The sequence below is a fragment of the Apis laboriosa genome, unplaced genomic scaffold, assembly GCF_014066325.1.
Source record: "Apis laboriosa isolate Shangri-la unplaced genomic scaffold, ASM1406632v1 scaffold1_cov151, whole genome shotgun sequence".
NCBI lineage: Eukaryota > Metazoa > Arthropoda > Insecta > Hymenoptera > Apidae > Apis > Apis laboriosa.
The window spans coordinates 1,376,320-1,402,635 of NW_025222279.1; the positions used below are offsets into that span (position 1 = coordinate 1,376,320).

General features: G+C 39.0%; 3 protein-coding genes across 3 annotated transcripts; all 3 read right to left on the reverse strand.

Moving 5' to 3' along the window:
* Positions 1 to 316: 316 nt before the first annotated feature.
* LOC122712309 (protein transport protein SFT2) lies at positions 317 to 1,408 on the reverse strand. Its single transcript, XM_043931848.1, has 3 exons — positions 1,121 to 1,408; positions 884 to 1,035; positions 317 to 806 (listed from the first exon to the last, which is right to left on the reverse strand). Exons 1-3 carry the CDS (start codon positions 1,307 to 1,309, stop codon positions 536 to 538), a joined length of 612 nt encoding a protein of 203 aa, XP_043787783.1. The 5' UTR covers positions 1,310 to 1,408; the 3' UTR covers positions 317 to 535.
* A 1,360-nt stretch (positions 1,409 to 2,768) lies between these two features.
* LOC122712350 (muscle M-line assembly protein unc-89-like) lies at positions 2,769 to 12,310 on the reverse strand. The gene is made up of 3 exons (XM_043931922.1): positions 12,296 to 12,310; positions 10,952 to 11,157; positions 2,769 to 10,429 (listed from the first exon to the last, which is right to left on the reverse strand). Exons 1-3 carry the CDS (start codon positions 12,308 to 12,310, stop codon positions 8,122 to 8,124), a joined length of 2,529 nt encoding a protein of 842 aa, XP_043787857.1. The 3' UTR covers positions 2,769 to 8,121.
* Positions 12,311 to 14,386: 2,076 nt separating this feature from the next.
* On the reverse strand, positions 14,387 to 25,356 carry LOC122712352. Its single transcript, XM_043931923.1, has 4 exons — positions 24,175 to 25,356; positions 23,187 to 23,429; positions 16,452 to 16,581; positions 14,387 to 14,550 (listed from the first exon to the last, which is right to left on the reverse strand). Exons 1-4 carry the CDS (start codon positions 24,619 to 24,621, stop codon positions 14,387 to 14,389), a joined length of 984 nt encoding a protein of 327 aa, XP_043787858.1. The 5' UTR covers positions 24,622 to 25,356.
* Positions 25,357 to 26,316: the final 960 nt, after the last annotated feature.

Sequence of the window (26,316 nt, forward strand, 5' to 3'; positions counted from 1 at the left end):
AAATAAAAAAAGGCAATAATATAAAAAAAATTAATATAATTAAAGAATTTTTTATTGTACATGTCAATAAATATTGAATATATAAATACAATTTTTATTTCATTAAATTAATAAATCTTATCTAAATCTATACATATAAATATATACAAAAACTGCATTTTTCATATAACTCAATTATAGCAATTTTAATTTTTTATTTTTTATAACAAAAATGTTTTTATTCTTATTAATTATTTAAAATATAAACAAATTTATTATTATTACTAATTATTAATTATATTCTCTAATTATTAATTATATTCTGGCCAAAAAAGCCTCAAAGTCTTAATATTGTTATGTTATTTATTATTTATATTTGATTATGTACTATAATAAGTCAGTCTTTTGTACATATCAAATCCACATAAAAACATGTGTTTTCCATTTGTTTATAGAAATTATATATATTTTATATATAGAATTTTATAAAATATTATAATTAAAGATACAAAGAATATTTATTTCACATATATTTAATACCTAAGAAACTATAATATCACACAGGCAATGTAGAATTTACAGAAGATTTGAACATTCTTGTAAAAAACATTAGACCTTTTGTTCCTCCTGGTATATGACTTACTAAGAACGATATCATAGCTATTAATTGCAAAACAGCACACAGTACTGTTAATGGTGTAGATTGTAAATGAAGAGCACAATAAAGTGTTCCTATCAAAGTTGCAAAATAGGATATACTAAAGCACCTTCTTTCAGCAGTAAATAATGATTTTAAATAACTCAATGGACCCAAAAGAAAGCAAAAGCTATAAGAATTAATTTAATATAAGTTTGCTTATTTTTTGTATAATTATATTTTTATTCGTCGTTTATTCAAATTTACCTTGATAAGAAGAAAACACTTCCTAAGGTGTACAAAAGTGCAAACTTTCGCGCTTTTAATAACAAAACCGGAATATAAATCGCCGATAGACAGAAGCAAAGTACACCCATAGAAAAGCACACAACAAATGCTATTAGCCTTTGTATTCTTGTCTGTCAAAAAAAAAAACGAAATTTGTGATGTTTTTAAAAATATTTAGTAGTTAGGTTACTATATTAACAAGATATATATACGAACCATACTAGGACAACATTCCTTTTGTGTTCCTTGAATCCATCCTGTTTCTTCTTTGTCTTCTTCACCTTTTCCAAACCATTTTCCAATATTTGTTTTTGGTATTGTCACCGCAGGTACGGTAATTTTAAATTGTTTCTCATTTTTGCTGCTAAGAAGATATTCATTTAGTTCTTTGTTAAGATCGGCCATTTTGACACGTCGTCATACTTTATGTTTACACGATTATATACAAATTACAAACAATAATTTTCATAAATTATTTTTCTTTATAGTATTTATTAAATACTATTCTGAAAATGTGATATATTTTCATAATATCATGAAGAAAAAAAAAATATATATATATATATATACATATATAATGCTACAGCCATAGATTAAATAAGGAATAGATCTAGCATTCAATAATTTTCAAATAATTTAGAAGCTATATAAAAAGTATATTTTACATATATTTATTTTTATACATCTTTTTAAGTTTTTATATGTTATATAATATATGTAATATGTCAGTAATTACATAATAATACATATATTAGATATGCAGAGTAATTTGATAATTGGTAATATAATCGAACAAAAGATAATTATATGTATAAAAAATTGCATTAAATAATTAGTTTATTCTATTTCCTATCTAGATATTAACTGCATTTGCATACTCTAACAAAATATATTTTACAACAAAAAATGTTCAACATTTAATATATTTTTTATGTCTTATGTTTCGAAAATACTATTTATCGATATCTATATTTTTTATAATAAAGATTAAAACACATTGTTTTAAAAAAAGAATGATAAAAATACGTTCAATTGGTTTTATACCTCATCTGTAAAGATCTCTTCAAAACTAGAATAAAGTAAAGTCAAAATTGATTTTATCTCTTGAATATTTCTAAAAAATATTTTTGATATTTAAAAGATGGCATAAATTCGTGATTCTTTGTATAAGCATATATAAATATATCAAATTCTAATATAATTAGAAAAAATAATTAGTAAAAATATTGAAAAAAATAATTCGATAGAAAATGATACACGAAATTTTTCCAAATTCAAAAATTTTTGCTGAATTTTGCTTGATTTTAATGATTAAAAAAATATAATTAAATAGAAAATGACATGCGAAAATTTCCTAGTATTTTTAAATTTTAACTGCGAAATATTATTTTCTATAAAAAAATATTGAACAATATAATTGAATTAAAAAAAATGATAAAAAAATAATTTTAAATTATTTTAATTATCCTTTAAGTCAATAACAAATAGGGAAATTGATTGAAAAACAACTTAATCTGTTGTGAGTTTTCAAACTTACATTTATTTAAACAAATCAACATTGACCTCATATTTACGGGTTGTATACTGCATTTGTTGCACAGGTAATGCATCACTCTATTACGCAAGATCTATGTCGCGTCCTGCAACGCGTGGCATCATTTTGGGATTATTTGACAAAAAATCAAATATTGGGGACGGGGGAGACTGAGTATCGACAGTACTCTAATTAGGACTAGAGAAATTCGACTAGAAAAAAATGAGCGGTTGATCGTGCTCGCGTAATGTAATAATAATAATAATAATAATAATAATAAATAATATTCAATAATAATGATCGTGATAATAAAGCTAATAATACTCACAATAATGATAATACTTCTCGGAGTTATAATAAATATGATAATAATACATCAGCAATAATAATAAGCACAACGTAACAATAATCAGGGACATAAATAACATAAATAACAAATTGATCACATTCGAATACAGTACACACTACGAACCATTTCTTTTAACAGGTTCATTATTATTTCGCATTTTTTTTTTGTCATTTAATGATTTTATCGCTATATACGTACTGATCACGGTCACTCGATCTCTCGATTATACGATACATGGAATGAGACTGCTAATTATTCAACACGAAGGCTCCTAAAATCATTTTCATATTGCGAAATTAATCATTTATTTTTTTCAGGATTAAAGTACTTATTAATTATATCGTCGGGTATGTAATGTACGTGTGTATGCGTTAATACGCGTATATTTGTGTACTGTGTGTATGTATGTATGTATATAACATGTTTATTTATATATATATATATATTTTTTTTTTTTCCTGTTTCATCTCCAAACATAACTCACTATGTGGAACATATGAATATGTGTATGTGTCTGAGTGTATTGTATATGTATATGTATTACCCGCGTGTTTTTCATTAATTATATACTTTGGCTTTGTCTGTTTTCTTAAATTTGTTTTTTCCTTTCATTTTTTTAACGCTAATGGCAGCACAGATACAATATTCATCTTTTTTTTTCATCTTCTTTGTTTTACACTGTATAGCATTTTAACGTGCCCGAGTCTTTTCTTCTTAAATAGAAATAACATGTTTTGAATCACTTTGTAAAGCGCATTTAAGCGGTTCCTTCCCTTGCACAATGGAACCGTTAAAATCGCCGCCATTCGGGATGGTAATTACGCAATTAATACATTACGCTATGTATACATTTATACAGTACGCAATGAATACGCCAGAATTAATTATTGTATGCACTACGAAGGAAAGAACCTATATTTATGTATATTATGTATACGTGTGTACTTCGAGAAGAAACGAATTGCTATGCAGCGCATTATTATAGTACGTTTAATATAATTAGCGTGGCTCCTTTCTCTTTCTCTTTTCTTGTCCCTTTCCTTTTATTTATTTTTTTATTATTTTTCATTCTCCTTTTCGTTTATTAGAGTTTATTTCACTATTCGGCGAACTGATCGTGTTTCGTCGTCTTTTTACTATCTCGCGAAAAAATATAATCATCGCAAAACGATGATCATCACATAATATTTTAAACACAAAAAAGGAACAATTTTCGAACACGATGTAACGATCAGAAACGCATCGTACAGCCTCCTTCTTGACGCCACGCATTTTTAATACGTTTCGTTCTCTAAACGCGTCGACGAATCAGATTTGCGTATTGATCTCGAGAATTTTCGATCGAAAAAGGATCTATATTCCCTATACAAAGAGTATTATTTTATATCAGTGCGTGCAGCTAGAGCGATCGTCGAATTCGTAAACAATAAATGCAACAGCCTTTGTCTCGTTAAAATATTAATAATAATTTATCAACTATCAGTAATTGGCTACAACAACCGGTATTCTTAAATAGTATACGCAGCGAGAAATTACTAAGAAAAAGTAATTAATAGTCGAAATAAGAGAAATAGAGAGAGAGAAAGCTCGTACGTCTAAAATAATGAAAATATTTCAAGGGACAGTTCGTATTGGTACATGCCGGATATACATAAGTATTACCATATGTAACTAGAATGATCATGTGTGTATATGAATGCGTAAATATATGTATGAACGTGTAAATGTGTATATATGTGTGTGTTCGTCGAATTATTAAAAATCGGTGGAGCCTTCGAAGGAATAATATAAATTGAATCATTTTAAAAACGCTTCTATTAGCTAATGATTTACACTAGAATAATCCTAACCTCTGAACGAAGAAATGCATGTGAGTACACCACGGTTTCTCGAGATCAAACGCAATCCTTCGTCGAATCGACGAAAGAAAGATAGATTGCTAGCCACGAATAAATTGCCAACTAATTAAATATATTATCGATCAAATGCAACTAATGGCGTATAATTATCTGTTGACTGCCCCCCCACCCCCTTAAACGGTACTTACAAATACCTAAGTGAGAATTTTTCGTACGCTATGCAACGGTAAAATCAGGCGCGCAGTACATTAGACATTGTTTAATTTCTCTTTTTTTTTTTATATGTAAATATGATGTAGATATCTGTTGTAGTTTTTCGATTTTTTCGATTTTTTTTTCTCTTAAATTTGTTTCTCGTTTTATTTTATATATACGATCTCGTTTCAAAATCCGCATTTTATAGAAAAAAATTCGCGAGTACGAGATCGCGTGTAAACACGTAAAAAAAAAAAAAAAAGGAAATTATCTTTTTCTAGCTCTTTAATTTTTTTTTTTTGGTTTTCTCTTTTTTATTTTTTCTTTTTTCTCTCGCTTTTTGTTCGCTTCATCTTTTGTTTCTCGCGCGATTCTTACGCAAGCTCGTCGTTGACATTTCTTTTCTTTTTCATTATATCTTTTTTTTATTATTTTTTTTTAAATCTATCATACTCTCTCTCACTTTCTCTCGATTCCTTTCTCTCCTTCTTTCTTACTTTATATTTTTTTTTTTTATTCTTTAGAAAATAATTTTTATCTCTGTGAATTTTCTCTTTGTATCTATTATTTTTCTTTTTTTTTTTTAATTTTTTTTCTTTGTTTCTTTTTGCACCGACAGCGCTAAGAGCCGCACGAGTAAACAACAGAATCGATCTCGATCTCGAGAAACGACTAAGTTTTGAAGTTATCATTTTCGTTCTCGAATATCGAACCGGAAGCATCGATTTTTATTCGTACGGCCAATTAGAATTATTAGAATAATATAACTCCCGCAAGACTTTTTTTTTTTTTATTTTTTTCTTTTCTTTTATTCCAGACATCAGCGACATAGAACCGCCTCTATGATGCTTGCAAAAAGTTCTCAACACGAGACGACATCGAGAAACCGCGAGGGAAATGAACGATCAAACGAAAAAATTCGGATCCGAAGTCGTTTGGGAGGAAGTCCCGAGTTACTACAAAAAATTCTTCTTTTTTTAACAAAACACGCTTCATTTTTTGTTCTTTATCTTTCTATCTTCTTCTTTCTTTTTTTCCGTTCTTTTGGCATACACGATATAATTACGATCACGCGCATTACACAACTGTGCTCTGTTAGATACATAAGTTTGCCTCGTACAATTTAGAATTATAGCTATCATACATTATTAAAAATATGTACAAAATCTGTGTGTATGTGTATGCGTGTATCCATGTGAGTAGTATCTCTGTTGTAAATATGTATGGAAAATGTTCTCGGCAATTAACGTGCATGTTACTTTGAATATATCGAACATCGCAAAGTAACACGCGTGCTAAGTACCTCGTGAATAAAAATGCTCGTGTCCTATGATTCTCTGTGTCGATGTTTTTCCCGTGTAAATGTTCACGTGACACGTTTCGAAGCACTGTTTTTTTGTTAGTCGGTATACAGCATAGATCGATGAATGAATCGGATGTGTATTGAAATCGAAATACAAAATGCACTTTTAATCGAGGCTTCCTCCGTTCACCAGAGAAACGTCTCTGAATCTCCTTTTCAATAATATCAAAAATCTAAAACGATCGAGTATCGCGGCCAGGAAAGCGGCAAGAGACCGACGAACGTGTGTACAGAGAGCATATATGCGTTTTACAATATGTATACAGTACTCGAAAATCCTCGACGAGCCGCGAGTTCGTCGATTCCACGATTTAAATACCAGTCAATGGAAAAATGTTTTCGCTACTGAAAAAACATACCTCATAAGTCGTATAATAAGTACGTGCAGCCGTCGATAACGTGGATTAGTTGCTTCTTTTTTTTTTTTTTTTTCCTCCATTTCTTAAATCTTAGTACCCCATTCTTAAATGGCTATTCAATGAACCATAAATGTAATCCTAATTAATATTGCACGCGCCGGCACACGGGGATCGCTAAATGTCGTTTTACCTCAGATAGCGGTCCCCTTTTATTATTATTATTATTATTTTTTTTTATTTCATGTACGAACTTAATTATGCGTATTATGCATTTGGCGAACGAATCAGATCTTCCAGATCCTGGGAAGGGATCTGCTATCTTTTTCACTACAACGCGACGTTCACGCGATTGATTCTTCTTGTTCGCGGAAAACAGAAAGGAACGGTGTAACAAAGGTGTCCTTCTCGTCGAGCCCCGACGATTCACCGAACGAACTTTTTTTAAATACTTTCGTCTCATCTTTGGAACGAGACCGATTCTACACCTAACAACTCTCACGATGCACTTGAATCGTATCGTTCGTTACGTTCCATCTTCCTTTCCATTCGACTTGTTTCGACTTTTCCCCGTTTCGATTTCTGTCCGATCTTTGATCAGTGACACGCAAACCGCACAGTTCTTGCAAACTTTTCTTTCCTTCATTTTTTTTTTTCATTCGATATTAATATCAACTATACTTAAAGATCTAAGCTCGTATTATTATCGTTAAGTCGGATTTAATCGAATATTTACGGTTCGACCCGTCAACGTCGTTGAAAAAGATTTCAGTATCGTCGAGCCGAAAGTATCCTCGTTTATTTGAAGAAGAGCGCTCACACACGAGGGTTGCCATGATTTCTCTCGATATTCTTCTTTTTGAGTCGTTCCAATGCCGTGATGCGCATTATTTTATACTACGCGAAGTTGAGTTTTATCAAATATCCTTAATCCCTTGCCTCTACTTTTTGCGTGTGACCTCAGCTTAACGTTTTTTTTTTTTCTCATTTTTTGTTTCACAGAAAAAATCGTTGACTCTTCGATTACTACCTCGTAATTTCCCCTTTCGGTACGTGTTCGAAATTTTCCGTTAGTAGTAGTCTTCATTTTCGTAGGCCAACGATGTAGAATTGCGCCAGTGTGGTTAATCTAAATTCTCTTTCTCTCTCTTTTCCATCGCAATTTTTCCATCCCTCTTTCTCCATCTCGGTTCGCTCTCGTGAATCTCGTGAATCTCTCGTACGATTCGCAGCGCGCTACTCCATACTCCATCACGCGTCGACGATAAGTGAAGCATAAGCGGCAAATTGAAACGAAGTTGGAACAGCACGGAGACGAAAAATAATCTTGTCATCGCAGTTGCACGCAAACTTTCAAACGTACATACACGTTCTACACCGGTACAAAACACCTAAGCGAGCTAATCATGAGCGAATCATGCCCTACCCTCCCTCCCATCGAGCACCGAAATTCGTTCCAATGAAAAGGAGGGAGAGGGGGGGAGAGAGGGTGAAATTAATTATAAAATACCATCGCTTCGATTTCGAGTACCGTCAACCGTTTCTACCGTCCCCCCACTTTTCAAACCGTCGTCACGTATTCCCGCAACTCGGTATTCCTCTCGGCTCCCAAGCCGTCGTTAGCAAACCACGGATCCTCGTACTTGGACGCCTCCTCGCTGCGAGCTCTATTAGGGGCACGTGCCCGTTCACGAGCACGCATGCGGGGCACCTCCTCGCTTAACGATCTCTTCCCAATCCCTATAGTGGCGGGTACCTCTAACAAAGCCTTGGATCTCATCAACTGGGGCCTCTGACGGCCCTTCGCCTCCTCGCTAGCCGCGCGAACGATCACGGTGGGCGGCATCAATCTGTCCTCGGCCTGATGACTCTCCGACCTAGCCCGTAGAGCCTTCTTCTTCGACAACCCACGACCCTTTATCAAGCTCTTCCTCTGTACAGGTTGCGGAGAATATTGTTGTTGTTGTTGTTGTTGTTGTTGGTGCTGCAGTTGTTGTTGAGATCTCTGCCTTTTCACGGGACTGGCGGGAACCTGAGGAGACCAGATTGGCGGAGACAGATCCACCGGTGATTGTACCTTCTTGGGAGGGGTTCGTTCCGGCGATTCGTCCTTCCATCCGCCTTGATAGATCGGGAACGCGGACACCTGGTTGAGGATCCTCCACCGGAAGTCCTCGTCGTCGCTTCTGCAAGGCGTCGCCTCTGGAGGTGGATGGTGCGTAGGCGTCACATTGTGGAACGGCGACCAGGATTTCGGCTCCTCCGGCTCCTGGACCGCGAAGCTTCCGCCCACGACGCCCTCCGACGGCGAGCCGTCGTAAGGGGTCCACTTGATCTCGCTGATGTGCTTCGGCTCCCGTTTCTTGATCCCTATAGTGGGAAGGGGCGAAGCGTCCTCGTACGGAGCCCATCTCGCGTTCGTGATCGTGATCTCGGGGGAAATCAACCTTCGAACGATCCTGTTCTCCAACCTGGTGATCTGTCGAGGATCCGGCTCCGGTGACATGCTCCTACGAATACTGTACTTGGGCCGTTCCTTCAAACTCTTGCTCTTGAAACCCTCGGTGGAGTCCTGACTCCTCCACTTGGAGTCCTTCTTCTCGACGGGCAACGAGAAGTGGGATTTCATGGCCCATTTCGAGCGAGCCTTCTTCCCCTCGTCGGGGCTGCTCACCTTCTCCTTCATCCCCCATTTCTTCGACGTCTGACTGTCGACCCTCGCGTGCGATCGTTCAAGCTTCGGTCTCTCCCTGACCCTCTCGGTCCTCACTAGCCTTGTGTCTTCGCTGGCGTGCTTCTTCAGTTCCGGTTTCTCGGGTGGCGCCGGCTCCACCGCCGGCTCCTCCTTGCGCTGCTCCACCGTCATCGACGCGGAGTAGTACAGTTTCCTCTCCGGCTCCTCCTTTTTTATCGTCGGCTTCTCCGGTTCCGGTGAAGCCTTCTTCGGCTCCGCGGGCGGCGAGGGAGCCAGGATCTTGGACTTGGGACAAGTGCACCTAGGCTTCGGATTGGGCAACACGTCCGGGACCTGAAGCCACCTCGCCTCCCTCGCCATTCTCGTGTCGTCGCTGCTGTGCTTCCTCAGATCGTGCATCGGCGTTTTCAAATAATCCGGCTTGATCGACCATTTGTCCGTCTCCGCGCTGTGATGTTTCCTGAGATCGCCTCGCTGGATCTCCTGCGACTTCTTGTCCTCCGGCGTCAGGCTGTGGCAGCTGCATCTCGTTCTCTTGGCCAGGTCGAGGTCCGTGCTGGACGTGTGCAGGGCCCATCGAAACTCGGTTCCCTCGCTGGTGCGCTTCTTCAGGTTCCAGATCTGCTCGTCGGGCGAGAGGAAGCTACCGTCGGCCCATCTCGAGTCGATGCTTCGATACTTGGGCAGATCTCGCGTGGCGGCCGACGCGTCGACCGTGTCGCAGCTGCACGTCCTCTGGGTGGTGGGCGTTCTCTGGGACTCGAGGGGCGCCGACTCGATCGCGTCCAGATCCTCGATGGCGAGCAAGATCTCCTCCCGCCGTTTCTGGCCGCAGGACGGACATCGGCCGCCAACCTCCCCATCGTCGCGGCTAGGTCGATGATGATGATGATGATGATGATGATGATGATGGTGATGTTGCTGTTGATGTGGTTGTCGATGCAACGTCGAGGTCGAGGTCGATGCGGAGGGGTCAAGCTGCGGGGGCAGCTCCTCGTCGTCGCGACGGCCGTCGTCAGAGTGTCGTGACGTCGCAGCCGTGCCTGTCGATGCGCACCAGCAAGTGTGTGTAGCTCCGTCAAGCCGCCTTGGTGGGTACCGCAACTCCGGAGACGACGAGGCTCCGCTCGAGGCCGGTACCAGGCAGACTGCCTCGATCCCCAGCACCGCAGGCCTGTTTCACGGTTTTCTTTCTCAGTTATTTGCCCCCATTTTATAATCTACGTCTAGATTTAAAGTCGAGGACGATTGATACGTTGTACGAATTGAATGAAAACGATGTAGCGAGATCGTAAAATCGATCAGGCGATACGTAAGATGATTTGACGATGTACGATAGCTCGATGGAACTCGTGAGCTTTAGTTTCACATTTATGAAAGATCGAATCTTCTTCTGTTTAATTCGTTCTTTCAGACATCGAAATCGGAGAATTGGCGCGTATAAGGTTTGAATAATTTTCGGGTTGGGTCGATCGATAATTTAATTCCGTTTTAATCGTATCGTTTCACGACCTCATTGTATCGTTTCCAAGAAATATATATGAATAATTGACAATTCGATGAAATGATTTAATAAGATTGGATCACAGCGAATGGAATACGAACCTTCAGTTCAGTGAAGACCTCCGTGAAGAATCCGGGTTCGCTGTTGATTCGCAGCATCTCGGAGCTTAACCGGTTGACGATCAACAAGCACCTATCCCAGAACTTGTCTTTGCTGTCCTCGATGAGGAACGGTTTCAAGGGATAGCTGATCTCATTCCCCATGTAGCTGTAGCTCAAGTAGAGGCACGTTAAAACCGTTGCTTGAAGCTCCCTTTCGGAAGCCTCGTCTCCGTCGACCAACTCTCTCACCAGCATATAAATGAACACAACGTTGGCGGGATTGATGAACGCGACATCCTGTTGGAAAACGTTACACGTTAGTTTCTTATATTATATAAACGTGAGACAATCTTAATTATTAATGGATCGAGCAAAAATTTTCAACAAATTGCTTGACAAAATATTCATTAATTAAATTTCACTGAAAATAATGATTTGCTGCTATTTATCGTTTCTAAAACAGATGATACTACTAGACAAAATTCTTTTCCTCAAAAAAAACAACAACGACGAACAAGATTTCTCTAATAATTGAAAATAATCGAGACAGTGCTCTCCGCATTCCTAGTTCTACCATTTTTGAAACGACACCATCGATGAAAATTCTTTCTGTCAAAGTAAAAGAAATCTATCAGAGTTCTAACGCAACGATGCTAAAGAGTTGTGCGAAAGCCTCGTAGGATTCGAATAGAATCGAATTCCTACGAGTATGGAGGACGGCCAGACAGACATTCGATGCGCCTGTATTGTACTTGCGCGCATTCAGGTGAGGTGCTTCTTCTTGGTTTGGCAAGCGCGCAGACGATACTCGTTGACAATCGACCGGCAGAAAGGGATGATTCACGAGCAGCGTCACATTACGTGCCACGGTTGCGAAATTGCAATCGGCATTGTAGCACTCGATGTCAGTCGCCGCTCGATACCTCGATTGCGACAGGTCTTCTTTTCATCGCGCTCCCTCCAAAGGGAAACGATATTTCGCGCTCTCGAGTTCTTCCGCCGCAATCTCGAACAACGCTTATCTTCTTCTCGAGAAGATTCTTTGAGTAGCTTGCTGCTTTTATGAGTGTTTTTCGTCTATTTTCGAAATTACAGGATGATTCGTTTCGTGTGATGATTTTTTTAAACATGTATATCATCTTCCTTAGATATCATAAAACGTAATAAAAATAATTTCTTTCGGAATAATTATGTAAATTTTGTCGAATCAATATTTTAAAAATCGACGAGTTATTATTATCTGATTTTTAATCTGATTTCTCTGAGTCAATGAGAAATATTGCACAATCTATAGCAATACATTCTTCTCCCAAGACAGAACAGCGTAAACGGAGATGTTAATATCACGACCTGGACACGTCTATTTCCATTCACGTGTTAAATATTAACGACCACACGGCCATGAAGTTGTCTAATTTCGTCAGCTGTCCTTTACCAAAGTCGTTTTCATTGCTCCAGAAACGAAGTCCTCGGAATCATTAGCGAATTAGAACGTGGCGTGGGCCGGGAGTGCACGGGCAAAGTACATCGTCTCCTTAAGTGCTCTCAGATCAATTGCGGTTCCATTGATTCTAATGCATTCTCAAAGGTGTCCATAATCGTGTGGCCGCGTTCACTCGCCTCGCTCATTTTCGTATTCGTAAAAATGATAAAATTGAAAGCGATACGAGATCAGGAGATAAAATAAAACCGTCGAAAATACAACGCTTCGACTGTTCGCAAAAGTGTCGAGCCGTTTTGCCTCGTATCAGACGACGCTATGATAAAAATATTTTTTTCGACATCGAAGTTTACGAAAAACAACAAAAGTTTATTACTTAATTTCGATAAACGATAATAAAATCGTGCAGGAGTTTTGACTCTTTGGACTCGCAGTGAACAGAAAGATCAAACGATTCCTGTTTCACGCTTAAACGAATAGAAAAAGATTTGAAATTTCATCATTTCTCATCATTTCTATCATTTCTCGTTTTGTATCAAAGCATTGAATATTTCAAATCACTTATCTAGGAACTATCGAGAGCATTGATCCTGCCAGGTCATCTCGGTGCATGTGCAAGAAACTCTGTGTGCACCCTCGCCGATCGGAAGAACTGCCACGCCTATGATCACCAGCGTACGTTTTAATTATCACAAAGCATTCGTTGTAATTGGACGATAACTCGAGGAAAGGGACGAGAGAGAGAGAGAGAAAGAGAGAGAGATTGCTCGAAGGGTCAAAGACTCGTTCCGCTTTGAATATAAAATCGAGAGAGTGTGTGCGCATGGATAGATAGACGTAGATCAAAAGAATAGAAGGAAGTAGTTATTAATGATGAAAAAAGGGTACGTGATTCACGATTCTTTCTTTAAATCTTTTAACGCTGTTACGGATTATGACAATGCCTTGGGAAATTCAGAATTTCTTATATATACATATCTCCTTGTGCATCGAGTTTACTTATGGACTTGTAATGTTGACGTACACACAAAGGATTAACTAAGTAAAGCTCAACATCTCGATGTACAGTATCATCTTATAGTCTGCTATAAGAATGTATTAATAGTAAATAAATTTATAACTTATAATTTTGTATTAAATACGTACGGATCTATTACATCGTTAAATCAGAAGAGGATTCCTTGTTTCAAAATTAAGTCGAAGATGTAAAATTTCACAGAGGCTTCTTTTCTGCGTAAGAGAAAAATCGATCGCATATTATGGATGCAACTCTCTCTCTCTCTTTCCCCTTGGCAATCCATTTCACTGTCAATTTTCTCGAAAACGAAGCCTTATATATATATATATATATATATATATATATAGAAACCTTATGCATAATCTACATTCTACATTCTCCAGTTACTTTTCTACAACTGTAGAAATCCGCAGAATGTTGCAATTTTTGATATGCGCACACCTCGTGTTAACGAGGAAAAGTCAATGCCGTTGAAGCTTCGAGTGTCTTCGTTAGATCGCTGGAAGAGAGATCCGAACCGGAAGTCGGATCGCAATAAACGGTCCCGGAAATGTGTGCCGAAGAACGACAGACAGTTAACGACGAGTCTTTGAAGTCTTCCTTAACGATATTGCTCGTGACAAAGGGAGAGAAGAGAGTAGATGGAAAGAAAAGATGGGAAGAGTTACCCGTTAAGAGAAAGTAGCCCCCGTGAAAGGAAGGAAAAAGAGAGCGAGCGGTCGATATTTGAAGAGGGAGAAAGGAGGAAGGGAAACTGTGCAAACTTCAAAAAGGAAAGAAAAAAAAAAAAGAGGGGGGGGGTCTCGTGGGAGCTAAGTTACAAAACATCGAGCTTACGACTATTATTAGCCCGACTATTTCCGTTTTTCAGGACAGATAATAGCTTTTGATATTAATTGGTCGTTGTGTGTATCGAGCATGGAGGGAGGAGAGAGAGAGAGAGAGATAGAGAGAGAGTACGACAATCGTGTATGGCAAAGGAGGAGCAATTTATTTTTAAAATAAATACCTCTCCCGTGTACTCGATACGCTGTACCACACGTTTACAACGTTTCCACGTGTCTTGATCACAGAGGAGTACACCTGCTTGGTTGTAACATGGCCAAAGCGTTGGAGGAGGGTGGAAAAACGGCGACACGGAGCACGAGTATGAACAAAGTAGATATATTGGTCCTGGTCGATATTTGCCAGGGGTGAGCGGCCTGCATCCCTACTAGAACCCTCTGTAAACCTGTTTTTCATTTTTCACCAGATCCAAGATTTTCATTAAGATCCAACTGATTCTGATTGAATTTTGTACAGATTCTGTACGTACGACGAGGAATCTTTAATTTGAATTGTCGTCGAGGTGTGCAGGCTTTTGCATGTAATCAACGAGAGGAAATCACCGTCCGTCAGCAGACGAAAGTGTCTCTTTGATGTTGTGTGGTATTCTGAGGGATCATTCTCTTACGTCTGATTGAATTTGATGCGGTTATGCTTTTGACGGTTATTTATAGAGAATGTTAATAATGATTCGTTAGATACTTTTTCTCTCTTCTCCTTAAAATATCATTTTAAAATAGTGCTTAACAATTCCTTGAATTGCAAGTTCTTTTTATAATAGTCTTATCGTGGTGTAGCAATATATATCTCATCATAAAAATAAATCTACATTCTACAGAATCTGTATAGTAGATTTGCTGTTTTATGACAATCAGTGTTAGTCAAAAACAAAAGATAATAATTATGCGTAAAGGAAAAAATTATTTTAAAACGATATGTCTTAGTTAAAGGTAAAGAAGAAAACTTTGGCTTTTTCGAAGTAATCGTTTCAGAGAAAAAATCTTTTCACGCGTTTGTCAAATATAATTATAATAACGTGTATATTAAAATATAGAAATATCGTGATAAGCGATTACCCATCACGATATTCAAGAATCGAAATCGTTTTATTCGGCTTCTTGTTGACGAAAACGAGATAACGTTCTCTTTCCTCTTCTTTGTCGTCATATTGGCCGCATTGCGAGTATAGAAAACGATTCCATCGGTATATATGGTTTCCCTTTAACGAGATTCTCCGCAATGACGTTCAACCTTCTTCTATTTACCGTCTAGACAAAATGGATTAAATGGTTCTTACTTAAATGGTCTACGTGTTGCTCGTGCCTCTGTGTTTCACGATCGTCAAACCCGTTCCCGAGTCACGTGCTTTTGCGCCAACGAGTAAACTTGTCAGAGAAAAGTGGATTGATATTAGATCGATCTCGCTGGATCGAGATTGGAATTCTTCGTTGTAAACTTACTGGAAAATTTGAAGAGTGATATCTAGCGGATTGATGAAAATTTAACGATGTTTCCGTTGGAGAAAGAATACTGGAAACTGGAATGGCGTTACAGAAAATAGAATAGACTTGATTATTTAATCTCGATTCGTAGAATATTTCAATTATAATCTTGAAAAGCTCGCGCAATCAATTAGAATTACTTTATGTAATTCTATTAAAAAGGACACGTTTAGTTCATCTATCGAGGATTTATTTTTTGCAAATTGTTGAATCGAAATATCGTAATTTGTTTCCTTTTTCTTTTTCTTTTTCTATTCTTTTACTTTTATCTTTCTGTTTTCGTGGAAATATCGAATATTATACTATAAAATGCAACGAGTGCGCGAAATCTGTCGACGCCCTCGATATGCAGCGTGTTTCTAGAACAGGCTGCATGTGTCACCCTTGACTGATTAGATTTGAGCACGTGTACGATCGATTTGCGGTTCTACGTCGACAAGTAGAAACCTCGGAGCGAAGGGAGCGTGATTTCTTGTCGTTTTGTTTCTTCGCTATATGTACGAAAAATATGAAACACCAAAAATAGCGAAATAAATATTTTTACTCTTACTTAATAATTACATATTCGTGATTTGTAATTTTAGACAAGATTGTTAGATAGAAAATCATTTACGAAATTTATTTTCAAATATTTTATTTATAGGAGATTTATTACTATCATTAATTCTTTAAATTTTTTAATAATTCGTTATTAAAAAAACATTATACCGCGATAAGAATTTGTCATGGCTATTATTCCATTATATTATTACACGTGATATTATATTTTTGTATCATTTTAGCTATATTTTAAGATTCGTTGAGCTTTTACTTTTTTTCCACTCTGTTTCATACGAGGCAGCACAATTTCTGAGAAAGTGTATTCCGCCATTACAGTCATCGCCTCGATGACCGTCGTTGTTATGCGCACCACTTAACATCGAATTAAGTGGCATCTGCAAGAAGAAGTGGCAGAAAGCATGATGGAAAATTATTCAGGGTATCTGATTGCCCCATTTGCAATCAAAGTCTGTACTGCGAATAATTTTATCATTAATCGTTCTTGCAAAACTTTCCAAACGAGAATATATCTATTCATTGAGGTTTAAATTATTTTCAAAAAAAAAAAGAAAAAGAAAGCACATCACATTAATCTCTTTCTCTTTCAAAATGTTTTCTCGACGCGACGAACGCGTTTGCTCCAGATTCGTTTGCGTGTAAATAAAAATATTTTTTTTAACTCGATCATTCTTCATAGATGAATGATTTTTGCGGCAGATAAAAAAAAAAAAAAAATTTCGCCCGATATTTAATAATAGTACACCATTTGGTTTCGCAGCGTGCAATCGATAAAACCAACTTTTACGTAACACTATTGGAGCTTTCGATAATTCGATACAACCACGATCCGGCGAACATCCAACACCAAGGTTTACCCACACGAAACTTCCCTCTGCACCCGGCAAACTCCTATTTCAAATAAATCAAACCAAGTTCGAGTTACTTTAACGAGCAACTTTCAACGGCGTGGAAATTCTTTCCTCTCGAACCTATACCGATAACTTTATCAAGCGAGTACCTGCTTCAATACCCTCACCCGTGGTAAAAAATTTCCACCAACTGTAATCTAATTCCTTAAAAATGGGAGGAGAACGATCGCGTCGTTTCGATAAATTCTATTCTCGAGACTCTCGAGATTTCTAAAAAATGGAATAAATAGTTTCAAACGTATTCTTGAGACAACGTTCGCACAGATATACGGATGACGACAACGAATAATAGCCGACGAAAGCTGTTAAAATTTTTTATTTTTTTTTTTCGAGCAATCCCTTCCCCTTCGTCGCGAGTTTCTTCTCCCTGAGGGTAAGAAGCTCTGGGGTTCGGTAAGAGGTCGTCTCCCCTTTTGCAATTAAAACCGAAGGGTGAACGTCCCTGGCCTGGCACCCCGCATATTTCCACACTAGCCAAGGGGTGGCTCTCTGCGACGTTGCCGTTACACGCACGTGACCCTCGACTCCCACCCCCTTCACGCGGTTTTTCCCCGATGTTGCACATTGCTGCACACACATTTTTCCGTGCCTCCTCTCGTCCACCCCCTTTCGATACCCCCTCTTTCTCTCTCTTTCTCTCTCTCTCTCTCTCTCTATCGATTACGCGGCCGTTCTTTATAATTAACCGTGCAACGCGTTCCAATTTCTGGTGGCGAGAGAAAGAGAGAGGAAAAAAAAAAAACGTGTACCCCGTGCACATAGCACTTGCGAATTAGTGCCGCATGGGGGATGAACTGGGGAATGGGAGAAAAAGCGTCGAGCCTGGTTATAAAAGGATTTTAGCCAGTTTATTATAGGGAGCCCGTTGGTGGAAAGTAGGTGACGAGTGAGAAAGGTGGACGATAACGTAACGAAGGTGTATCGAACTAAAAATAATTGTCCCGTTGTTAATTGAAGGGCTCGTGACGAAGATGACCCTTGGTTGGTTACGAGTCACGAGATTCGTATGTAGGTAATTCACTTGTAATGTAATTACACTCGTGGCAATTGCGTAATGGTGTTACAATATTTTGTGATGTGAAAAGATGTTAAAGATGTAAATTAGAGATGCTTTCTTGGTTTAATGATTTAATTTATCGCCTTTTCTTCGTGCGAGGAGATTAAGAAAAAAAAAAAAAATTAATACGTTAGATTGTCGTGAAATGATCAGCAACACCGCTTTTGTATTATATCCAATCTATTATTTTTAATACTGTCACTCGAGTGATAATACCGTTATCGTAAAACTTGACAATTTTTAAGATAAAAAAAATAAGAAAAAAAGAAATGTCAATTTTGTTTCTCTAAGTTAAAAAAAAAATGAAGAAATATAAATTTATATCGGGAATATTTTCGAGCATTTTTGATTTCAATTATATATATATTTATTATATTTATCAAACTCATATGAAATGAAATAATTATCGTTTAAGGAATTAAATAATGATAAATGTTAATAGTTTTAAATAATAGTTTTAAAAATCATAGATGACTTTTGTCAACTACCCACTAAAAAATACTTCACTTTGAGAACCACTGCATTTTTCCTCTCTCTCTCTCCCTAGAAGAAAGATTAGGGTAGTTTTATAGATACGTTTCGTGGATCTCGAACAGACATTAGAAGAAATGCGCGGAGGAAAATGGAATCGATCCTGGACACTCGTATCGGAGAGGAGAGACGAGTGATGAGCGTAAGGGCTAGTAGGATTTGGGGTTGAAAAACAGGGTAGCTCTGACGAGGATCGCTAAAGAGAGGCTTTGACAGCGAAAGCCGCGGCTCTGTGTATATTTGCCTACACCATATACTCGCTCAGACGAATAAACACACGCACGTGGATGGGTTCCATGCTACCCCTTATTAGGGGTCGATGTGAGCGTGGATGTATCATCAATGATACATTCGTTGGCGAACGAAAGCCATTGTGAGAAGACCGTGACTTTTGCTCGGATTGCAGCTTTTGAACAACTTTTGAAAAGATATTGTTTTCCGTTATTTCTTTGCGGAAATTCCTATATAAACGACAGTCGTCATTTATTTTAGAATTTTCTTTTTCTTTTTTTAATCCGCATTAAAGATTATAAATCATAGCGTGAAGCGTGACTTTTCCACTTTGCGTATTAATGCGTTTTACAAAGTTCGTTACTTTATAAACTGAGAAAATTGAGTTTAAAGAGTTTACACAGAAGCAAAAGTTTTATGAAAGCGATAAAACGCTCTTCTATCACGCTTCTTTTCATTGTCATTGACTGACGAAAATCCGTGCAAAGCGATGTGATTACAACATTTCGAATTCATTAAAGAGGAAAAACCTTTGAAAATTGTTGAATACCTTTTTTTCCCATTCGTCCGCAAATTGAATTTTTATTATATTATAGCGGATCAATAGGGTAGATTGATAAATCAAATTTAAAAAAAAGAAATTACAATCGTTGATGCGCATATAATAGGATCAAAAGGAAAGAGGAGAAAGAGATTTTCGTAATTATTATTATTATTGCAACATTTTACAGATCGATGTTGACATTTAGTTGGAAAAAACACGCGACTGCGTGTCGATGAAAATGTCGCATTTCGATCGAACGAGTTCGAAAACTGGATTAGCGCCATGAATGTGTAAATCGTCGTAAATTTTAGTCGAATCGTCGAAATGTTGTGGACGAATATAGATGAATCAACTTTAGAAGATTCCTTCTTATTCTTCGATCATCCCCTCTCCTTAACTGGCAATGATAAAAGAATCGAAAAATCGCCCGACGATAAAAGAGGGGGAATATAATCGAAGCTTTAAAAAATGGAAGCTTTAGAATGGACGTTAATGGACGATTTTTTAAGCGTAGCAATGCTATATATAACTAAGACCCTCGTGTGCATTTATTTTGGAGGTAGATTTATCTGAAAATCGAATCTCGAATTTATGGAAAATATATTTTGCATAAACGTACAATCCTAATATCGTTTGATTATCTAATCTAATTTTTTATTAAAAATTTACGATATGTTCTTCGCGCTTTTCATGGGTATTATTTTTTTAAATTAAATTCAAAAGATAAAATAATTCTTAATACATCAAATTGAATAAAGAGTAATCTTCTTTATCTTATCTCTGTTTCATCTTCGATAAAATTTTCGCTAGAATAAAAGTCATTGACAATTCAGTAACTCGATACGTATCAAGAACAAAACATCGAAGTGACACAAAGGATTAAAGCTAGTTCTAAAAATAAAAAAGAAATCTTGATGAACTTTATCGAGAAGATAAATAAAAGTTCTCGAAAGTTCGATGCAATAAAAAAAAAAAAAAAAAAGAGAGAGAAAGAGAGAAGAGTACTAGAAATAATGGTTTTACGTAATCGATGGAAATTACCCGATTCACGTGACCGCGATCAATTGTTCCCAAGATAGTGGTCAGTACGTGAACGTCACTCGTGACGGAAGAGAAGCCACGGTAGAGTAAATATCATTTTCGTGGGTAGAACGATGATGATTTTCCACGAAAACCAGCGTAACGACGCGTGATAGCTCGTAAACCGGATAATCGATAATGACCTTCGTGCTCGCGCGAGAAAGGGGACAGTCGAAGAGGAATCTCTCTCTTTTTCGCGATCGTTGCGAAAAAGAAAAAAAATTCACATTTCGAGATTGGACATTTGGAGAGAGAACCCCCCCGTTCGCGTTTGATTCTCGTGAGTGAAAATAAAAACGATAAATTTACTTGCGCTACTTGAATTCAAGGTGGTGTTTAATTATACGTCAGTGCTCGACCTAATTTGATATTCGCTCGTACTTTTCCATTCTGTTTCATTCTTTCGAATTTATTCTGGAGAACCACAAATACACACGTACAATTGTACGGGACATTTTATCTCGACAATTTTCCTCCATCCCCCTTTTCTACCCGACAACAATGTATTCTATTGACGAAAGAAAGAAATCGGGTATTTCTTGTGCCTTTCTTGCGCGTTGATCGATTTTCAGCGACGAATATACATCGAAAAACGGAATTCCATTTTATTCATCGTGTTATTAAGCGTCTTAACACGCGATAATGATACGAGAATCAACTTTGTCCGAAGGACACGTGCTCTCTTTTCTACTCGTTAATCGACTCGAAACACGTCAAAGCTGTACCATAGAAATCTAAACGAATTATCTGACAATTCACGGCCATAAATAATGCTTTATTTTTCCATCTACAACAGCGTGTCATAAATACGTTTAACTCTTCTCGATAACTCTTCTTGGTAAAGAAATAACTTTGCAGAATTGAATTCTTCTCTTCCATCACTAAATTCTTAAATCTTAAAAATAACTTTGTATTGTAAACCATTAACACGTGGAAGTTACACGCGACAATGATTAATAAATTTTTCTACAATGAAGAGAGAATATTCATCTTCATTTATAAACTACAAAACTGCAAAATAAACAAAACAATAAAGAACCTCCTCCTTGTCCATCGACGATCCCTATCAACGAAGACGATAAAATTAGCATAAACCGCAATCGCATCTAATTAGCATAAACTCCAAACACGAGTTTCATCGATCCTCCACTTTTCGCGCAACCATTCTATTCCAGTTACATTATCCGTGTGCAACGAACGGTTCGTCGCGCCTTCAAGTACCATATGGATGCGGTGGGTAAACGGAGGCTGGTGTTTCCTCTCGCGGAAAGCTTAATTCCCTTCGTGACATATTGTGACTAACGTTGTGGCGTGGTCTCTCTCTCTCTCTCTCTCTCTCTCTCTCTCTCTCTCTCTCTCTCTGTCTCTAGTATTCCAGCGGGTTACCGCGTATATTAACGTGCACTCTGGAGAGTGCAAAAAGGAAAGAAGAAGAGCGAGAGTTCGACGTAAGAAAGAGCGGAGTGGAGGGTGAATATGAATTGAACGGACGTTCAATGGCGGATCTCGTTTTCGTTTAACAAGTAAGAAGCGGTGACACCCTTTCCTCTCGTTGCCACCATTCTCTCATTTCACCAACCCTTCCCCAATATGCATCGACACGAGGAGGAATGGACGATCGATGACGACGAGGATTCGGTTCGAGGCAAATAATCTTCCGCCCCGTTGGAACCTTGTTTTCGATCGGTGAAGCTTATCCGAGACAGGAGCTTTCGTTCCTCTCGCCTCTGGCTAATGGTAATTTGATCGTTATAATAGGTGAATCGTTTTTTTGGCGCCTGCCTTAATTAACTCATTATCGCGATAATGATGGATAGCTTTGATCAGATAACATGGTATGGAATGCCTCGTGCTCAGGATAAATATTAATTATCGCGTTATCGCTAATTGGTTGCTCTGTTATCGAGCGAGATCCGTTGTTTGAACATATTCTGGTGAGGTAATGCTCCGTTCTTGAAACCATGCCTCTAACAATTTAATAATGCTTTTGACATACGATATGATATACGAAGAAAGTATTATAAATAGAAGAGTAGTAGTAATTTTAATTTTCGTTTCGACCAATTAACATTTCTTTCTTTCTTTCTTTCTTTTTTTTTTTAAGAATTCGTTAAAGAACGTTATTATATCGGAGAGGTATGTAATAATTAGAGAACTGTACAAAGTGTTCCATTTTCTAGACAGAGAAGGCACGAAGGTCGACTTTAATTGCATTGGATGCATTAATAACTTTCGTAACTTCTAAAAATTCTCCAACCACTAGAAAAAATTTAATTTAAAATTTAATTTCTTTAAAAAATATTTCATCGAATAAAATACGTGGAAGATAGAAACACAAATTTCTTCGTTTCTTTCTATCTCGTGTATACTAAATAATTAAAATATCTCCTTTAAATTAATAACTTCTTCACAGAAATTGATCTTTGACACGACTTCTCTGCTTCCTAAAGTACCTAAAGTAAAAAATCCTCAAGATCAAAAGCAAGATCAAGAGTTTCTGAAACATATTTACCTCCAAATAATCGAATGGAGCATTCTGGAGCATTCGAAATCATTGTACACGAAATCGTAGACCTCGTTTACGTTACGTCCTTTTCTTTTTTTTTTTTTCCCCTCAAAATTACTCACCTGCCATCCTTGAAGCAGCAGGCTTCTGTCGACAGTCCTCAGCCACATGACAGCGTCTCCAGCCTGGAAGTCTCTTAAACGAGTGCATTTCCTGTGAAGGAAGACGCCGAGGCATTTGAGCAATTCCGAGGTCGATGCCTGGATCACGGTTTTCCTTGGCTTCGGAGGCAAAGGCTTCTGCACGAGCTTCTCGCACGTCGGGTTGTGCGTGTTGTGATTGTTGTTCGACGCCGGCGGTTTCGTCTGCTTCCGATAAAATGGCGGATTAATCCCTTCGCAAAAATACACGCACGCACGCACGCACACGCATACACAGCAATAAAGAGGGAGGAACTCTATGTTTCGAAGGTGAAAAGGTGGAGTGGCGATAAATAATTCCGTCCGTCGAGCGGGGAGTCTCGGTTTCCGTTTTAGACCGGGAATCCTTGACGAGGAGGTGGGCCGATAAAAATTGAAAGGAGCTCCTTTTGAGAGAATCTGTTTCGCCCAGAGGGGGGAGAAAAATACACAACCGTGAAACGTAGACGAAGGGAAACGTAGATAGGATCGATACTCTTTCGATCGTATCTAGGGTCAAAGCACCTACGATGCTCTTTGCACGAGACTACGCTTCGAGGCTACTTGGTGGATATCTAGGTGAAAATGGGCCACTGTTGCCGCAATCGCCACGTAAACCGTTGCATCATATTGTACTTATAAATAGAGGACAAGTAGTTCTCGATGTCCTTGGATTCATAAAAAAAAAAGAAAAATCTACGGCACACGGTATCGTTATTGATTGTGACTACCCTTTCGGAATTTATATTCAGTTAATTTTAATATCATTCAATATTAATATCGATGAAAAAAGTTTCTCGAAAAAGATGCCACTATGTGGTATTTTTATACTTTTCCAGTATTTCGTATTAAGAAAAAAATGTCATGTCAATGAACTTGAATCTTGATCGAGAAAAACTCGATATCGTAATAATAAGAAAACGGGACTCACCTGAGGCGTCTGTATGTTCTTATTCTTATCGACGATGGGTATGTTATCGAGCGGTTGCCTGAACCCAATGTTCTTGTTCTTATTGTCGAGCTTCTTCTTGTTATTGTTCGACGTGCTGAACCGTTTCCACGATAACGCGTTTATGAACAACGAGTGTTTCTTCAGGTTCTTCTCGAGGGCGTTCTTCTCCGAGATGATCCTCGCGTTGTCGTTGTTGTTCAGGTTGATATTGTTGTTTTGCAACGAGTTATTGTTCGTAGGCGGATGATTCGTAGGCGGCGCCGGCGCCACCGTAGCAACGCCGCTCTTGTTCTCTCGGTTCTTCGCGTTGTTCAACTGCTCGTAATTGAAATTGTTCAACGTGAAATCAGCGGGATGCTGATGACCCGGTGGTGGATACACGGAACCGCGTCTGTCACGCGGGCTGAACGACAACACGGTACCCATGCTGCTGGTTCGGTTCTCTACTTGTTGTTGTTGTTGTTGTTGTTGTTGTTGTGGTGGGGGTGGTGGTGGCGGTGGTTGCGGTTGCGGTTGAGACGGTGGCTGCGGCTGTTGTTGCGTCTGCGTCGCCTGATGACCGGGATTTTGACTCTGTTGTCTCACGTTTTGGGGCTGGTGTCCAGGGTTTTGAGTCTGATGACCCGGATTCGCCGACTGATGACCTGGGTTCTGACTCGGGTTGGCCGGGTTTTGACCCTGATGGCCAGGATTCTGAGCCTGGTGACCTGGGTTCTGACCCGATTGCTCCGTTCTCTGGGTCTGTTGGGCGGGATTGTGATGATTGTGGGCCGGGTTCTGGGCCGAGTGGCCTGGATTCTGGCTCGAGCGATCCGGCTTCTGAGATTCCTCGTGTTCCGGATTCTGCGTCTGTTGTCCAGGATTCTGGGCCTGATGACCCGGATTCTGAGCGTCCGAGTTCACCTCCTGGGTCTGATGACCCGGATCCTGTGTTTGCTGAGACGTAGTGGGCGGAGGTCTCGGTGGTTTCAATGTGGTGACGCGATGTGGGGGTGGCGGGGGGGCTCGGGGAACCGAGGACTCCCTCGAGGGTCCCGTCAACGGGGTGGCATCCCCTGGCTCGATGGCCTCCTCCACGACGGGACCCACCACCTCGCTCAGCCGACCTCCCAGCCTGCTGACTTCTACCTGCGACCTGAACGACCCTCTTCTCTCCCCCTTTTCTACTTTCCCTTAATTCCGAGCTACTTCTTCCCTCTCAGTTTTATCCTCCTTCTCTCCTTCACCTTCGCCCTCTGTTTCGTCGGCTAATCGCGATCGCGTACCCTCTCCTCGGCCAGAGAGAACCTCGAACCTCGTACAGGTTCACGCGCGATCGATAACCACCGAACGAGTATACACGCGAGAAAAATATATCGCGAGATATTCGGCGGCGCACACTCTTTCCTCGGCCGGATCGTGGATCGGTTACGGCTCGCCAAAACTTCCCTCCTCTGTCTTACCGTCACGAGGGAAAATGTCGTCGATGCGTGGAGAAGATGTCGGTCGACGTGCAAAATGGCGAGCGATCGATGCCTTCCTCGCCGCCCTCCGCCTTTCGGAGGGAGGATCAAAACGGTTGAATGAAAACACAAAAAAGCGACGCACCTGATATACCTCACCGGATATATATTATTATTATCCCTTCCTCCCTCTGGTTTCCTCTCGTCGCCTCCGAAAGGCACGATTACACCTTTTCCCTGGTGAACAGCCCTCCGTCTCTCCCACGATCCCCCTCAACTTTCGTTCGCCGTTCACCACCAGCACCACCTCGACGTCGCACTCCCGCCGCACTCGATTTACCACTTTTCCAGCCGTTCCCTCCACGCGGTCCTCTCCGCGTAGATCCGTGGATTAGCCCCGAACTTTCCTTCCCGATGGATCGATACGAGCCAACAACAAACCATCCACGAGAACGTTCACTCTTCTTCCTCACTCCTCTCTGGACACCATTCCGGATACCTCTTTGTTTACCCTTGCCCTCCCGGCTACTCTCTCCGGATCAACCAGAGATATATTCGATGCAATTCCGCTTCCTCTTCGATCCTTTCCGATCCTATCCTATCTTCTCTCTTCCTCGTTTCTTCCTCTTCCACTTCCTCTTCCTCTTCTTCGGGTTCGGGTTATCTCCTCGACGAACTC

Coding starts and splice junctions, on each gene's coding strand:
- LOC122712350 (XM_043931922.1), bottom strand. Junction 10,430..10,951: donor AAAGACAAGTTCTGGGATAG/GTGCTTGTTGAT, acceptor ACCGTGAAACAG/GCCTGCGGTGCTGGGGATCG.
- LOC122712352 (XM_043931923.1), bottom strand. CDS start 24,621: ATGGGTACCGTGTTGTCGTTCAGCCCGCGTGACAGACGCGGTTCCGTG. Junction 23,430..24,174: donor AGAACATACAGACGCCTCAG/GTGAGTCCCGTT, acceptor TATCGGAAGCAG/ACGAAACCGCCGGCGTCGAA. Junction 16,582..23,186: donor TGCTGCTTCAAGGATGGCAG/GTGAGTAATTTT, acceptor TTCTTCTTGCAG/ATGCCACTTAATTCGATGTT.
- LOC122712309 (XM_043931848.1), bottom strand. CDS start 1,309: ATGGCCGATCTTAACAAAGAACTAAATGAATATCTTCTTAGCAGCAAA. Junction 1,036..1,120: donor AGGAATGTTGTCCTAGTATG/GTTCGTATATAT, acceptor TTTTTTTGACAG/ACAAGAATACAAAGGCTAAT. Junction 807..883: donor AGTGTTTTCTTCTTATCAAG/GTAAATTTGAAT, acceptor TAATTCTTATAG/CTTTTGCTTTCTTTTGGGTC.